Genomic DNA, 18,109 nt, shown 5'->3' with positions numbered 1-18,109 from the left:
TTTCAGGATTTCCCCAATGTTCTCTACTAATTTAATGGTATCAGGACATAAATTTAGGTCTTTAATCCATTTTGAGTAGGTTTTTGTGGAAGGTATAAGGTAGGGGTCTTGATTCATACGTCTGCATGTGGAGATCCCGTTTCCCCGGCACCATTTGTTAATGAGACTCCTTGCTGCAGGGATTGGTTTTAGCTCCTTGGTCAAATATAAGTTGATTGTAAATGCTTGGAATGATTTCTGGTGTTTCTATTCTGTTCCATTGGTCTATCCATCTATTGTACTAGTATGAGAGTATTTTAATTATAACTGCCTTGTAGTATGTCTTGAAATCTGGTATTGTGATGCCTTCAGCTTTTTGTTCTATAAGATTACTTCAGCTATTCAGGGTCTCCTGTGTTTCCATATGAATTTCAGCATCACTTTTTCCATATCTAAGAAGAATGTCCCTGGTATTTTGATTACATCACATTGAATCTGTAAATTGCTTTTGGAAGTATGGACATTTTGATGATATTGATTCTTCCAATCCATGAGCATGGAAGATTTTTCCATTTTTGTATCATCTTCTATTTCTTTCTTTAATGTTTTGTAATTCCCATAGTAGAGATCTCTGACATTCTTGGTTAAATTTATTCCAAGGTGTTTGATTTTTTTTATAGCTATTGTGAATGGGTTGACCTTAGAAATTCTCTCTCAGCCATGGCATTGTCTGTGTATACAAAGGCTGTTGATTTTTGTGTATTGATTATATCCTGTGACTTTACTGAACTCTTCTATGAGTTCTAATAGTCTGTTAGTGGAATCTTTTGGAGTCCCTATATATAGGATGCTGTTATCTGCAAGTAGGGATAATTTGACTTCCTCCTTCCCAATTTGTATCCCTTTGATTTCTTTTTCTTGCCTAATGGCTCTGGCTAAAATTTCTAGGACCACATTGAATAGCAATGGTGAGAGTGGGCAACCTTTTCTGGGTCCAAATCTCAGTGGGAATGCTTCCAACTTTTCAACTGGGAGATTTTCTGCTTTTACCTCCTTTCGTAATAGTGACCATATTTCTGTGTTTCTTTGTGCAGCACATCTTTGCAAAGCTGGATGAATGGTGCCATTCTTTCAACTTCTGTTTGTTATGTAAGATCTTTATTTCACCTTCATTCTTAAATGAGAACTTTGCAAGGTACAGTCTGGGTTGACAGTTCTTTTCTCTTAATACTTGGACTTTATCTTGCCACTCTCTCCTAGCCTGTAGTGTTTCTTATGAGAAGTCCACTGTGAGCCTAATTGGAGATACTCTGAAAGTAAGCTGGCATTTCTCTCATGCTCATTTTAGAATCTTTATGTTTTACTGTGGAGAGTTTGATTACAATGTGTGTGGAGATCTTTTCTGGCCATGTCTATTAGGAGTTTTATGTGCTCCTCATACTTGGGTGTCCCTTTCCTTCTCCTAATTACAGATGTTTTCTGTTGTTATTTCCTTAAAATGGCCTTGTAATCCTTTCTCTCTTTCCACGCCTTCAAGAACTCCTAGAAACTGTATGTTAGGTCATTTGATAGTATCCTGTAGATTCGCAACAGTGTATTTTAGTTTTAATTTCTTCTTGTTTTTGGTCTGACTGTATAATTTCCTGTGATTTTTCTTCTAAGTTGGATATTCTTTCTTCTACTTCACTGATTCTTTTGTTAAGACTTTCCATTGCATTTTTTTGTTCTATTGAATTCTTTATTTGCAAGACTTCATTTTGATTTATCTTTTAGATCTCAATTTCATGAGGGAAATTTTCTTTCATGTCATGTATGGATTTCATTATTTCATGCATTTGCTTCTGATTACTTCTAAGTAATCCTATGATCTTTTTTGAATTCCATTTCTGGCATTTCTTCAATCTCTTGATCATAATCTAGTATTGAAGTGTTGTATTCTCTTGGGGATATCATGTTGTGTTCCTTACTCTTGTTTCTTGAATTGATGTGTTTATTATTCAGCATTTGTGGAGATACTGGTTGGTTTCTTCTTTGTTTTTCTTTTCTTTTTTTTTTTTTTGGTTGTTTTTGTTTGTTTGTTTGTTTTTGTTTTGCTGTGGCAGCATTTATCTTTAGCCTATGCCTCTTGAATTAGTGAAGTGCCTACTTTTTCATTGAATATCTATAGGTATGTGGTGGGTATTCAGTGCTCCAGGGTGGAGGAGTATCTAAGGTGACACACGACACTAGTTTGGGTGTGATAAGTCATCGCTGTCTTTTTTTTTTTTTAATCAGAGGGAATATTTATTCTGCTCTTTTGATGTAGACTCAGCACACTTCCTTTCCTCAAAGGAGACCAGTGCCTGGACACTAGTCCCAGTGAGTATAATATTCTCTGCACTGCTATAGGACCACACAAAGGATCTTGAAGTCCTCGGTGTAAGCACAGATTCCCCAGCAATGTCCCTCACCAAGGAACCAGAGAGCCCTGAGCATGTGGAGCCTCCCACAGTGACTGCCCAAAGTCCCGGCCACACCCTGAGCCCTCCCACACAGCCTCAGTGTTTTCACAGTCCCAGCACACATGCCTCCGACATAAGCACCCATCCCCTCTCAGTTCTCCCCACCAGACTCAAGAGTCTTTGCTCAGCTGGTTGCTGGGAGCGGACATGAGCTGGCGCAGCTGTTACATATGTCCAAAATGGTGCCCGCTGTCTATCAGCTTATTACAGGATGCCATTGCACAGTGATCAGGGAGAAACGTGCCCCTCCTTTTTTTTTTTTTTTTTCCTCCTCTAGTTTGGCAGGTACACTAACCCCCACAGATCTCCAAGCCGGATTCCCTCCAGGCTCTTCCTGCAGCTTTATTGCCGGTGGCTTGGGCTGCTGCCGTCTGGTCTAACTTCACTTTCCAAAGCTGGTGCTGAGGCTCTCATCCACTGGAGTCCTGAGTCATGCACAACCATGCCCTCCACATAGGCCTACTGTGCCCCTCCAATTTGCATGGAGTTTCCTCTGCCATTTTCTCCCTAACTCTTCCCTGAAATTGCACTCTCTCTGCTTGTTTTAAACTATCTTCTCCTAGACTAGAGCAGTAAGCTCTCTCCCTACTCTACCATCTTAATCCAATCGAGAATAAATTTAAAATTACCTAGAATTCCATCCTTCAGAGATAATTCCTATATCCCCTTCCCCCCCCAAAAAAAAAAGCTGTCGTGGTATATTACTGTTTTGGAAGCTTATTTTTCCAAACAATGATATTTACTTCTACCAGGCAACTATGGTTCTACTTTGTCATTGTGGAACAGTTTATATTTTATAGAATTTCATATAAATGGAATTATATGATACATACTTTTTTGTCTGACCTTCCTCATTGTGCAAAGTTATTTTGATATTCATTAATGTTGCATGTAACAATATTTCATTCCTTTTTAAAAGCATTTTTCTGTTGTATTGTTATATGCAATCTGTTTATACATTCATTTATGGATGATATTTGTTTTTTTTCAAGTTATTGATGTTACAAATACAGCTAAGAATATTCTGATACAGGTCTATATATGGCCATGTATTTTCATTTTGAAAGGTGCACACCTAGGAGTGAAGTAACTAGATCAAATGGTACAAATATGTTAACTCTTTAAGAAGCTGCTGCACCATTTTCCAAAATTGTACCATTATTCATTCCAGCTGGAAGTGTATGAGAGTTTCAGCAGCCCTACATCCTCACCAACACTTGGTACCGTCAGTTTTACTTCAATTTAAGAAAGGTTAATGATATCACATGGAGTTTAGGCTGCATTTTTCTTGTGACTATGTTACCTATCTTTTGAAGTGTTTGATACCCATGTGTATCTTCTTTGATGAATTTTTCTTTAAATTTTGCCTGATATATTGAGTTACTATGTTTTAAAAGTACTTTTTGTTTTCTGGATACAAAGTCTTTATAAAATATCTGCTTTTCTCCAATCTGTGACTTATCTCTTCATTTTCACATTAGCTCTCAAACAGAAGGTCTTCATCTTAGTAAATCAAGTTGATCAGTTTTTTCATTTATGAATTATACTTCTGATGTTATATCTAGAACATCTTTACCTTACCCAAAGTCACAAAGATTTTCTCTCATTTTCTTCAGATGTCAGATAGTTTTATCTTTTACAGTAGTGTGGGTTTGAATAGGATTTGACTCCCCAGGTCATGCAGATGTTTAAACCCCAAAGTCTTATGTTAATGGTTCATGGATTAATATTCATAGATTACTGTTGGAGACTTGATCTGATGATTGTGTTCTAATCATGTCATCTAGACAGTGAGCTCAGTGGGACGTCTTTATGTCATTGGGGCAGGCTGTCAGAAGATAGTGTTGTGAGAGGGTTGGTTACAAATGCTGAGCTGAACCTACCCGCTTCTGCAGTGCATCCTGACTTTGTGCACACTCCACCATCCTTCACCCTCATCCAACACCAGCCTCATGGGGTCCCCAACCTTGGACTGTGAACTTCCAAAGCTGTGAGCCAAAATAAAACTTTTCTTTTACAAATGAAAATATTTCTCCCAAGTATTTTAGTCAAGATAACTAAAACCTCACTAATACATAGTTTGCGATATGATCCATTTTGAGTTAATCTTTAAAAATTGTACAAAGTATAGATTGAAGTTAAATTTTTCCCATGTGGATATTCAGTATTTTCAGCAACAACATTGTAAAGGTAAACTTTCTCTATTGAACTTCCTTTATCCTTTTGTTGGAAGTTAGGTGCCTGTTACATGTGAATATATTTTGTTCCTTCTGTCGACTCTTTGCTACTGGTCTATCTGTCTAACTGTTCTGGCTAGAATACATGGAAAAAAGGGAAAAGCGTGGATATTCTTGCCTAAATTTTTGAGTGTAAAGTATTGAAAGTGTAAACTTTCATCAGGAAGCATGACATCGGCTGTACATTTTTCACAGATACACTTTATCAAAGTGAGGAAACTCCATTATTTTCTTATTTTCTGAGTTTTTTTCAGGAATCAGTGTAGATTTTGTTTTGACTTTGTTAATATGGGAGAGCATTGATTTTTAATTTTTTTAATTTAATTTTATTTGAAAGGCAGAGCAAGAGACAGAAACAGTCACAGATGCAGAGACAGACACAGACACAGACACAGAAATTTTCTGACTTCTGATTCACTCACCAAAAGCCTGAAATATCCAGGACTGGGCCAAGCAGAAGCCAGAAGTCCAGAACTCAGTTTGGGTCTCCACATGGGTGGAAGGGACACAAACACTTGAGCTGCCACCTGCTGCTGCCTCCAAGAGTGTGTATTATGTAGAAGCTGGATCACAGGTAGAGTAGCTAGAACTCAAACCAGGCACTCCCATATGGCGTGTGGGTGTTCCAGGCAGCAGCTTATCTAAAATATTGTTTAATTAACTAAAATGTTGTTTAGAATATTTAAACTTATGATTATGGGGGATATTTTTATTCTATTATCTTTGTCTTCTTTTAGTATCAGTTTTGGATGGCCTCTAGAACAAAATAGAAGTATTACCTGCTGTTCCCCGTTGTGAAAGAGTTCTATAGAATTCATATGGCTTCTTTAAATGTCTGATAAGCTTGTTTAATGAAAATATTGATCCTTAAGTACCCTTTCTAGGAACAATTTTAACCAAAAATTCAGTTTTTTTTTTTTTCGTAGAAGTTTGGTAGTTTGTGTTTCCTGAAGACTTTATCAGTTTCATCTGAGTTGTCAAGTTTATTAGCATAAAATCCTTCACAGATATCTTTAACTAATATTCAGTATTATTTTTAGTATTAAATATCTGTAGCCTATGTTGCAATTTCCCTGTAGCTGGAGATTTGAGTGGCCTTGCTTGGCATTTTTTCTGTATTTAAAAACTATTCTTCATTTTGTTAGGTTGCCTTGATCATTGTCTGGTTCTCTTGAGTTGGCACAAGGATGAATTATTTCATGCTTGTAAAGTATTTGGATGTTGATAAATGTTCATTATTATTATCCTGGTATCTTGACATCCTGTCCTTTTTGTTCTAAATACCCAGTGACCTGAGGTGAAAGAGACTTAAACATTTGTTGAGATGACCGTGCTCTCCAACACAAAAGTTGCAATCAGCCCTCCATTGTGAACGTTTTCCCTCCGTTATTGATCCTTCTCCCTCTTTCCTGGGCAGTACGTACAAGAAGGAAGAGGAACTTAAAATGAGCAATGGGGGCACTTTAAGTTTTCCCACCTACCACATGGGAAGTACCTGGTATAGGTTGTCTGTCTCTGAATGATCACAAACAGTATGGGAGCCCATTACCAGCTCGTTACACATCAGAGAACAAGTGTTGATAACAGTTAAGTAACCTATAATATTCCTCATTGGGAACTAACAAAGCTGAATTTTGAAGCCAGTGGTTTTTACTGTAAAGAACATGAACCCTCTCTGCTACCCATGATCCAGGTGCAAGGTATTGAGCCGCGGCGCCGGCCTACTTTACTTCTGATCCAGCTCCTTGTTAATGTGCCTGGGAAAGCAGTGAAAGATGGTCCAAGTACTTGGACCCCTGCACCCACATGGGAGACTGGGAAAAACTCCTGGCTCCTGGTTTCGGATCTGCCCAGCTCTGGCCTCTGTGGCCATTTAGGGGAGTGACCCAGCAGATGGAAAATCAATAAATCACTCTCTCACTCTCTCACTCTCTCACTCTCACTCTCACTCTCACTCTGTCTCTGCCTCCCTGCCTCTCCCTCCTTCTCTCTGTAACTGCCTTTCAAATAAGTAAATAAATCATTTTTTAAAAAAAGATAATTGTGTTTAATAATTGAATTTAGAGAGGCCATTAGCAATTTCAGACTGCATCATTTGGCAGATGAAGAAACTTAGATTCAGCAAAGGCAAATAATTATCCCTCAAGTTTTCCGAATCCTTTAATTTGATGTTCACTAGCCTTTACCTTAGTGTAATAGTAAAAACAGCGAATTTTCAAGACTTACCTTGCTCACTGCATGAAAGACACTTTTCTAAGTCCTCTAATGTATTAATTCACTTAATCCTAACCATTTTGCCTCAGAGAATTCCTAGAAAATATCTGCAAAAGTGGCACTGAAAAGTTTTTGTAAAACTGTGTCTTTGGAAGTAATCTGCAGATTTGTAGGATCACAGAGGAGAAGAGACCAACATGCTTCATACTCTATTCCAAGACTTGCCAGCAGTCACACTCAGAGGTGTGGCTAGAGGTAGAATAAACAGATAAAGTCAGAGCCCCAGCCAAGAGGCAACCCCATACAGACTTTCTTTTTACATATTGTTCTATGAGTTCTCACTAAAGCTGTACAAAAAGTTCAAAAGATGTAAAGAACTTGAAAGCCACTGAACTAGATGACTTCTGGGATCTCTCAATTTGAGGACTCAGGGACTCTATCTCCCACAATTCCTGCCAGCAACTTCCTACCACCAACTCTTTTTTTTTTTTGACAGGCAGAGTGGACAGAGAGAGAGAGAGAGAGAGAGAGAGAGAGAAAGGTCTTCCTTTGCCGTTGGTTCACCCTCCAATGGCTGCCGCGGCTGGCGCACCACACTGATCCGATGGCAGGAGCCAGGTGCTTCTCGTGGTCTCCCATGGGGTGCAGGGCCCAAGTACTTGGGCCATCCTCCACTGCCTTCCTGGGTCACAGCAGAGAGCTGGCCTGGAAGAGGGGCAACTGGGACAGAATCCGGCGCCCCGACCAGAACTAGAACCTGGTGTGCCGGCACTGCAAGGCGGAGGATTAGCCTAGTGAGCCGAGGCGCTGGCCACCACCAACTCTTAAATTCTTCATTCCATGTTGTGAACCATTGCTCCCATGTTCCGTGAAAGTAAACATGGGAATGGGATTCAGCTTCCCAAAGATGGCTTCAAAAAATTCAGAAATGAAATTTCAAAATTATTTTCTTTCCTTTACCTTCTTCATTAGAAAAACATGATCAGTTCTTGAGAAACTGATGGTTGTAGCATCCAAAAGAAGCTGGGGTGGAATGCAAGTTTCTCGTTTATGTTTCAGGAGTCACTCTGCAATAGAATACAGACATCCCCCACACATTTGCACTAACATTGAAATATCTTTGGGTGTGAATAAAGCTGGATTTATAATGGAAGTTTTCATTAAAACAATAGCATAAATACATCTGATAAAAATTCTTCAAAAGCTAAGTTGTGAGGCTCATGTAGCACAGGGTGTGGTTTTAAAAATCCCTCTTTTTCAGCATGAAGTATTTTTTCTGGCAAAAGTCAGTAGTCCTCATGAGCAGTCTTCTACCCTCAAGCTTTTATGTAATATTAAGGTGATAGCTCTGCACACAGGAATGGTAGAAAATACTTGCTCCAAGTAGTCTCACAGCAGATTTGAACATATCCACATGGGGCTCTTTATAAACTCCCAAATGTTTACAGGTCTTGGAATTATTGAAACCTCCATAAGCCATTTGACATCTGGGTGAGTTTGTGATTCCACCAATGGAGAGATCTGCATTGACAATTGGTATTTATTGTTGAGTTTTATTTTGCAAACTTAACATTATTTTGGGAGAATGATGCTTTGTCATGTCCACATTTAAATGACTGATTCCAGTCAAAGTTAATGGATCAAATCTGACTAGGTAAGTAAGATAGTCACATGGGGAGGATCATTTGTAGCTTCTCCAGTTGTATTTAATGAGGTGGAAAAGTAATTTACTAAGTTTAATGTAGGAGCTGGAAAAATTTATTCTGAATACCCCCTCTACCCCCCGAAACCACTTTTTGCCTTGAAACCAGAGCTTATTCACCTTGTAGGATCTGGCACATTACCTTCTCTAACAATCCATTTTGATCTCCCAAAGATGCTATTTTTCTATTGGAAAAAAAATCTTTTTATAAAAGCAATAGACTAGAGCTAGGTTATATATTCATAATATATGTAAAAGTTGGGATAAGCCTGTCAGTTACACTCTAGTATAAATAGTTGAAAGTTGATAAAGGTATTTTTTTTAAGAAAGGGAGGTTTTGTCTGGAGTTGTTGGAAGAAGTTCATTAAAATATAATAATATAAAATATAATTCATTGTTCATTAAAATATAGTAATTCATTATTCTGTGAATTCTTCCTTGGAGAACTTAGAAAATGCTGGTAGGAGAAGATACTGAAATTGTCAATACCCATGATCATCTTGGCTTGCCTTATAATTTTTCACAAGGTAAGTCATACCTTGGCATATTGCTGCCATTTTCAAAAGACACCATTTTTAACATGCTTAAAAATTGGTGGGCCTGCCAAAATCGCCCCCTCTCCCAAAGATTCATTGAGTGTGTTACTATCTACCACTATCATGCTAAGTGCTTAACTCACACTGTTTTCTTTAATGCCCTCTGTAGTGTTATAAGTGCAGACATTTATTCTGTACTGCCTGAAGCATTTTGCAAATTTTTCCTCATTTAATCTTCACAACAACCCTCTGATATTGGTACTATCATTTCCCACTTTACATATACAGAAACTGAGATACAAGATAACTTGAAGAAGACCCCACAGCTAGTAAATTGTGGAATAGCAATTTGGGTTCAGGCATTCCAGTTCCGAGTCAGCACTCCTAACCACTGTTACAGATGATGTTATCCTTGTCAGTGAGGAAATGCAAGTGCAGAGAATAATAACTTGTCCAAAGTCACACAGGCAATAAATAACAGAACTGAGACTCAGGCACCTTTAGGTAGAACCTACAAAACTCAAACCTTACATCATCTTGTACTTCTTGTCCACTTCGATCACTCATTCCTAGTGTACTAGATAATGAGTGTTAGCTTAAAGCAAAAGTTACACCCATGTGTCCACCTCAATACAAATTCATTAAGGCAATTCAGATAAGGTAATGGTAAACATACAAAGGGAAGAAATTAGCTTTGCTGTTATTGTACGGTCTAGCTTACTGAATAGATACTGAGTTGTGGTATGTTATGAGAAGGTTGCATCTTCACTTAATTAGTTGCCAGTGTCAGAGTCAAACTTAACCTCATCTAGAGTGGTGCGTCTTAATCTTTAATGATCTTACGTATGACCTGAACATCTTGTTAAAATGTAGGTTCTGATTCAGATCTGGCTGGGCCTGAGACTCTTCTAGCAATCTCCATTTGATGCTGCTGCTGTTTGGAATATGTGGTTCATGTTTGAGGTGAACTGAATTGTTCCAGACAAACTTCAAGATGAATCCAGGGGCCCAGAGTTCAAACTAGAAGGAAAGCATTTTTATACACAAAAGAAAGTTTACAGAGTTTGAGAAAGATTAACACTGAGCCAAGGGAATGGTTCATGAGATAAGGTCTGAGTTACTCTCTGGATTGGAAGGGACCTTAAAATTAATCAAGTCCAGTTATCCAGCTGATTTTGAGTCCTCTAACATCCCTGCTATGTCATCTCAGCCCTGGAGTTAAGAACTGGCTGCATTTGGGCTGATATTGTGGCATACCAGGTGAAGCCACTGCCTGAGATGCTGGCATTCCATATGAGCTTGAGTTTGAGTCCCAGCTGCTCCACTTCTTGTCCAACTCCCTGCTAATGGGCCTGAGAAAGCAGAGGAAGATGGCCCAAGTGTAAGTGCTTGGGCCCTACCATCTATGTTGGAGGCCTGAGTGGAGTTCAAGCTACTGGCTTCAGGGTGACCCAACCCTAACCATTGTGGTCATCTGGGGAGTGAACCAGCAGATGAAAGCTCTAGCTCTCTCTGTCTCCCCTCTTCTCTCTATAACTGTGTATTTCAAAATAAGTAAATATTTGTTTTCAAAAAAGACAGTTACACGCATACAGATACACACACAAAGAATTCTCTCCATTGAATGGAACTGAACATTCCATAGAGCAAAAGAAACGTCAAGATGGTGCTTGAATTATCAAATCAATCTCCTGCCTACAAGAAACTGTACTATCTCACACTTGTATGGGTAGATATTTGCCTCCATAGTATGTTTTTCAGAGCTTTGCATGTTTATACAAATGGTTTCACGCTTTATCATTTCATAATAAAAACAGTATACTATATTAGAGAGTCAGCTGGCATACTTACTCCTCTGAAGCATTTGCCTCCTACTGTAAAATAAAGATTCCGTGCTGAGTGGCAGGTGAGAAGCAGAGACGATGGATAGCAGCTGGGCTACTTCTTGGCTGTACTAACTACACACCTGGGTCTTCAAGACTGGATATTTTCGGGCACCAGGGATCAAGAATCATGGAATCATGATTTGAGTTCTTTCTTCCATATTGATTGTGTAGCTTGAATAAAAGATATTCCTACTGTTGGGTCCTCTGATTGGCAGATGCCAGTTTCATTTTTCTAACTGAACTTTCTCTGCTTTGTGTTTCAGGTGCCAGGGGAGAGTGAGAAACAGTGGAAACCATCCCTGGTTGTACTGACTGAAAAGGATCTTCTAATCTATGAGAGCATGCCACGGAGGAAGGAAGCCTGGTTCAGCCCAGTTCACTCCTACCCTCTTCTTGCCACCAGGTAGCCATGGCCTTGGGTTTGGTATGATTTATTTGAGGTTGATACAATTTCAACACATTATACTGCTTACTGTTGCAGCAGGAGATAAAGCTCTTCAAGAATGGAGACATATATTTTAGCCAGGTATATTATCATATGTGGTTTTTCTGGTCAAAGATGAGGCAATGGGGAGACAATAAGCAAAACACCCATGTATCATCTAGGAACAGGGATGCCTGTGAGATGGTTCCAGTCTAGCAACAATACTGGGACTCTATCCCGTTCCCTATGAAATGAACTAGACTCATGTGTTTGTAGTCTTGAGGTTCAACTAGAATCATAAAGCAAGGTTCTTCACTTGGTGTGGGATAAAAGATGTCATATGTGAGGGTCCCGCTGTGCTGCTTCAGGCTTTCTCAAGTGCAAGAAGTCACATACAAGTTCTTCAGTTCTGTGGAAATACACTCCCAGCCTCTGTCTCTTTCTTAGAACCCTCAGGGCATATTTATTGTTCATGTGAAATATGGTTTGCTTAAAAAAAAACTTCATTGAAGTATGATCTTCATGTAAAAAGCTGTAAATATTTAATGTATATAATTTTTAAGTTTGAAGGTAAGTATGCATTCATGAAACCATCACCAAAATTAATACCATAAACATATTGATAATCTAAAAAAATCTTCCTGCCCTCTTTATTATATGTGTGATAAAAATATACAACATAAGACCAACGCTCTTAGCAATTTTGGGGGTACATAATACCACACTGCTAACCACAGGCTTTGTGCTATGCAGATCTCTGGAACTTAGTCATCTTACATGATTAAAAGTTTGTGTTCATTGACTAACACTCCTCTTCTCTTCTCTGCTAATCCCGGCAACCTCCATTCTGCTCTCCACTTCTGTGAATTTGACTATTTCAAATTAGTTGTATTAGTGGAGTCAGGTAGTATTTGTCCTCCTGTGTCTGGCTTACTTCATATTTAGTGTAATGTCCTTTAGCTGCATTCCTATTGTCGCAAATGGTAGGATATTCTTTTTTAAAGTTGAATGATATTCTCTGTAATACAACATTTTCCTTCTTGATAGACGTTTACAATCATTATACTTCCTGATTTCAAAATATATTCTAAAGCTACAGGAACCAAAACTATAGGGCTTTGACATAAAAACATATAGATCAATGGACCTGAATAAGAACCCAGGAGGGGGAAAAAAAACCTTCCATTTAAGGTCAGTGGATCTTTAACAGGGATGCAACAAATACACAGTGAGGAAAAGGATTGTCTCTTCAACAAACAGGACCAGAAAAAGTAGATATCCACATGCAGAAAAATATAACTGGACACTTAACTTATACCACAAAAATCAATTCAAAATGAAATACTTAAACATAAGACATAAAACTTCCAGAAGAAAATACAGGGAAAAATCATCTTGACATTATCCTTGACACTGGTTTCTTTTGCTATGACAACAAAAGCACAGGCAACAAAGGCAAAAATTAATGGGATTATGTCAAACTAAAAATCTTCTGCAAACAGTTGGCAAAATGAAAAGGCATCCTACAAAATGAGAGAAGATTTACAAGCTACATATCTGATAAAAAGCTAAAGTTCAAAATATGAGCATAAGAATGTCTTTCTTTTTTTTTTTTTTTTTTTTTTTACAGGCAGAGTGGACAGTGAGAGAGAGAGAGAGAGAGAAAGGTCTTCCTTTGCTTTTGGTTCACCTTCCAATGGCCGCCGCAGCCGGCACGCTGCAGCCAGCGCACTGCGCTGATCCGATGGCAGGAGCCAGGTACTTATCCTGGTCTCCCATGGGGTGCAGGGCCCAAGTACTTGGGCCATCCTCCACTGCACTCCCTGGCCACAGCAGAGAGCTGGCCTGGAAGAGGGGCAACCGGGACAGAATCCGGCGCCCTGACCGGGACTAGAACCCGGTGTGCCAGCGCCGCAAGGCGGAGGATTAGCCTAGTGAGCCGCGGCGCCGGCCCTTTCATTTCAATAGGAAAAAAAATCACTCAATTTCAAAAATGGTAGAAGAACCTAAACAGGCATTACTCCAAGGAAGACATACAGCTTACCAACAGGCATATGAAAAAGCAAGAAACATCACTAACTATCAGGAAAATGTAATTCAAAACTACAGGAGGGGCCAGCACTGTGGCATAGCAGGTAAAGCCATAGCCTGCAGTGCCAGCATCCCATATGAGTGCCAGTTTGAGACCCAGCTGCTCCACCTCCAATCTGGTTCTCTGCTGTGGCCTGGGAAAGCAGTGGAGGATGGGCCAAGTCCTTGGGCCCCTGCACCCACATGGGAGACCAGGAGAAGCTCCTGGCTTCGGATCAGCACAGCTCCGGCCGTTGCGGCCAACTGGGGAGTGAACCAGCGGATGGAAGGCCTCTCTCTCTCTCTGCTTCTCCTTCTCTCTCTGTGTAACTCTGACTTTCAAATAAATAAATAAATCTTAAAAAAAAAAAAAAGAAAACTACATGAAATACCACCTCATCCCTAGTAGCATGGCTGTCATCAAGAAGAACAATAACATGTTGGGAAGGATAAAGAGGAAAGGAAATTCTTGTACACTCTTCATAGGAAAATAAATTGGTGCAATCTTTATGGAAGACAGTATAGAGAAACTCTGAAAATTAAAAATGCATCTACCATATGCCCCACCTCTGAGCATATATCCAAAAGAATACAAATCAGAATATCAAAGAGTTATCTACACTCCCATGTTTATTGCAGCATTATCTCACAGCAGCCAAGAATGAAGTATGTTCTTATTGCATCCAGCCCTGTCCTCTTCTTTGAAGGCCTATATCCTATATATAGGATAGGCCTTTGAGGCCTGTATCCTGAGAGCAAAAGTGAAACAAACCTGAGTTTTGCCTTCAGGCATCCAGCAACTCCCAGTTGGCTTCTGTTGCCAACTCTTTATAGGTGTGCTTTATGACAATGGGCTGTTGTAATTCCTTTCATACCCCTTTTTCTTTACCTAAGAGTTTAGCATGCTGACATCATATTTGTAGCCCTCCTGTCACAGTGCCTGATATTGGGCATTATATCAAATGTTTGTTGAATGAATTATTGAACAACATGGGGCAAGCCCCAGAAAGAGTTTAGTCCCAGATTTTCAGGTTTGGGGGCACTTGTCCTCAGCAACAGGTAGACAGAAGTCAGATAAGTTCTCATCCTGGAAGGACCAAGGTGCCACACAGGTTTTAGTCAGGGCTGAAGTGCGGGCAAGAGAATTAGATTTGGTAGCAGAGCAAAAGGTAGCACAACATTAACTTGTCAATAGCAGGCAGAGCTGAAATTCCTTAGAGTCCTTCTTACTTCCAGACATAGTTGATAACAGAGAGCAGAAAAGTAGAAGTTATTGACCACAGGGCTGGAGAAAGGCGGTTTTCAGGACCTGAGAGCCAGGTTTAGATCACTTTAAAAATAAAATTTAGGCCGGCGCCGGCGGCTCAATAGGCTAATCCTCCACCTAGCGGCGCCGGCACACCGGGTTCTAGTCCTGGTCGGGGCTCCGGATTCTGTCCCGGTTGCCCCCCTTCCAGGCCAGCTCTCTGCTGTGGCCCGGGAGTGCAATGGAGGATGGCCCAAGTGCTTGGGCCCTGCACCCCACGGGAGACCAGGATAAATACTTGGCTCCTGCCATCGGATCAGCGCAGTGCGCTGGCCGCAGCGGCCATTGGAGGGTGAACCAATGGCAAAAGGAAGACCTTTCTCTCTGTCTCTCTCTCTCACTGTCCACTCTGCCTGTCAAAAAAAAATAATAAAAAATAAAAAATAATAACATTTAACAGGATATAACATTTAAGACTCCCAAGTTTCAAAAGTCTTTGGCGGAATGGCTATAAACATACTATAAAGCATTATCATAAAATCTCAATAATCAGAAAGTTAATATGTTAAAATGTTCATAGAAAGATTTGGGCTATGCCTTGGGGCCCATTCAGATTCAGTCAATCACCAGCGTTTTCGGTAGTTTACTTCCACAATCCCTTTTATGAGCACCGATGTTCAGATCGAGACATTCTCACAGCGAAAACCAATGAAAGACTGGCACACAGGCACTGTATTCCAGTTTCTACGAATGGCGCTTGGACTTGTGCCTCTTCAAATGAATTTATTTCAAGGTGAAATAAGGTACAGTTTACAAGTAACTCTAAGGCAACAAGAAAATAAAATTAATGCCAGTAGAGAGCTTTCTCCTCAGTTTCTAGGCTTTCAGATCAATAGAGACTGCTTTTTCATTTATTCATTCATCAATATTTATAAAGTGCCTTCTGTGTTCCAGGAATTATAATTGGAGCAAGGAGTAAAGAAGTGAAAACATTCAAACTAGTGAACCTGTCTCTGCCATGCCATGCCAGTCTCAAATAAAGTGAACTGGTGTGCAGGGCATGCAAGGAATCTCTTGGAACAAATACAGCAGAAAGTGTGTACCTCTGCCTGGAGATTGGCCAAGGAGCCCTCACAGTGAAAGCAATGCTTGAGCTGAAGCCTGGGCGACAACTCACCCCAGAAACAAGGCTTGGGAGCTAGAAAAAGGGGCGTGGGCATTCTTGGCCAAGTGGGTGGTACACCGAGTTCAGGCGGCGCTGGCCTGGCTACAGCACTAACGGTGGCCTTGGAGAGAAAACGAAAGCAGATCAAATGCTCGCTAAGTACCCAGCACTTGGCATAAACTAGCTCCAATAAGTCTTTTCTCTATTTCTTAATTTAATCATTCAAGAGACTGAGCTCCCATCCTCTGGTTCACTCAACAAACGCCCATATCAGCCCATGATTGGCTGAAGCAGGAACTGGAAACTCAATTCAGGTCCCCTACGTGCAGCACAGGAACTCTGGTAACTTGCGCCATCACCACTGCCTCCCCAGGGTCTGTGTTGACAAGAACCTGGAATTAGGAGCCAGAGCCAAAGCCAGGTGTTGAACTCAGGCACTCTGATACAGGATACAGGCTTCTAAACTATTCAGCTAAACACTCAAATTAATTTTAAAATTTAAAATTTTTAAATTTTTAAATTTAATTTTAAAATTAATTTAATTTTTAAAATTTTTATTTATTTTCCTTTTTATTTGAAAGGCAGAGACAGAGAGGAGAAGGAGAGAGACTGAGTCCTATTACCCACTTATTGAGTCTCCAAATGCCCACAACATCCAAGGCTGGGCCAAGCCAAAGCCAGTAGCCCAGAATTCTATTTGGCTCCTATGTTGGTAGCAGGGACTTGGTTTCCTCAACTGAAAAGTAGAATCCTAATATTTTATTGTGTGGTGATTATGAAAATTAAAATATGAGTATAGTATAATATTATTCATACAAAATGCTTGGGACCAGAAATATTTCAGATTTTGAATTTTTTGGATTTTGGAATATTTACATATACATAATGATGTATTTTGGGAATGGAACTCTAGTCCAAACATGAAATTTACTTATATTTCATAAACATCTTATAAACATAGCCTGAAGGTAATTTTATACAATATTTTTCATGCATTGTGGTATGGAATTTTCCACTTATGGTATCATTTCAGCATTTAACAAATTTATAATTTTGAAGCATTTTATATATTGGATTTTCAGATTAGGAATATTTAACCTGTAATATAGACTGGGCGGCTTAAACTGCAGAAATTTACTTTCCTACATTTCTAGAGGCTGGAGGTCCAAGATAAGGGTGAACCCCACGTAGGTTTCTGGTGAAGGTCCCCTTTCTGGCTTGTAGCCAGCCACCTCTTTCTGTGCCCTCCTGTAACCTCTTCCTTGTGTGTGAGCTGTCTGGTGTGTCTTTCATAAGGACACTGATCCTGTTGGATCAGGGCCCACTTCTGTGGTGACAGTTACCTTCAGTAGCTCATTAATCTGCCCCATCTCCAAGTGCAGTCACATTGAAGGTTAGAGCCTCAACACACGAATCCGGGGGAAAGACACGGTTCCATTCATGGCATTGATACATCGAGAGCCTTATTAAGCAGGTGCCCAGCCTGAAGCAGGACTGGGCCACTATCAGCTGGCCCTCCCCTTTGGCAGTGCTGCCAAGCTTTGTTCACAGTGTTAGAGAGAGAGTGGCTGGGACTGTAGCCGATAGGAAACAGGTTTCTTCCAAATCGAATTACTCTTTCAGACAGTTCCTAGTTGGTTTGTTTTCCTGGGTGGCATTTTTGAGGCCCAGGTACATCTAATTTATATTTTTCTGTAAGATGAAAATCTGATTGTGTCTCCTACCCATGGCAGCAGACATGCTCGCAACGTGTTCTTGGTGTCGACCGCCAAGCAGTGAGGTTTACGAGCAGTCATTTCTCCTGCTCACAAAACTCCAAAGGCAGCCCTGTGCATCAGCAGTGCAATTTATCACAGCACCCCTGGGAAGCTTGCGAACATGTTGTAATTTCAGCTATTATCATCGCTCGGCCTTTTATGAGTCCTTGGGAAAACATTTTTTGCTTATCCAAAATTTATTTGATATTGCTGAGCATTTTTAAAAAAAGGTACACTTGCCCATATGGAGTAAGAGTGTTGGTTTTTTTGTCACTGTCGTCATAATTGGCAAGTGAGATGGTTCTAGAGGGAGCGAGGATTAAGGTCGCAATATTTCTGGAATTTTTAGAGGAGATTTAGCTGGGAAATTCTGCACACCCGGTCTCTGTGGC

At 40.0% G+C, this 18,109-nt stretch overlaps 1 protein-coding gene across 1 annotated transcript in view; it reads left to right on the top strand.

The window, feature by feature from the left end:
* The window catches only part of SNTB1 (syntrophin beta 1), a 292,673-nt gene that overhangs the window by 248,520 nt on the left and 26,044 nt on the right, over nt 1-18,109 (top strand). The window contains exon 4 of the mRNA XM_002710756.5: nt 11,319-11,458. Within this exon, the coding sequence (XP_002710802.2) occupies nt 11,319-11,458 (140 nt within the window). The remainder of the gene's footprint in view (nt 1-11,318; nt 11,459-18,109) is intronic.

Source organism: Oryctolagus cuniculus, chromosome 6 (assembly GCF_964237555.1).
Source record: "Oryctolagus cuniculus chromosome 6, mOryCun1.1, whole genome shotgun sequence".
NCBI classification, from domain to species: domain Eukaryota; kingdom Metazoa; phylum Chordata; class Mammalia; order Lagomorpha; family Leporidae; genus Oryctolagus; species Oryctolagus cuniculus.
This window is presented reverse-complemented; position numbering and strand designations above follow the sequence as displayed.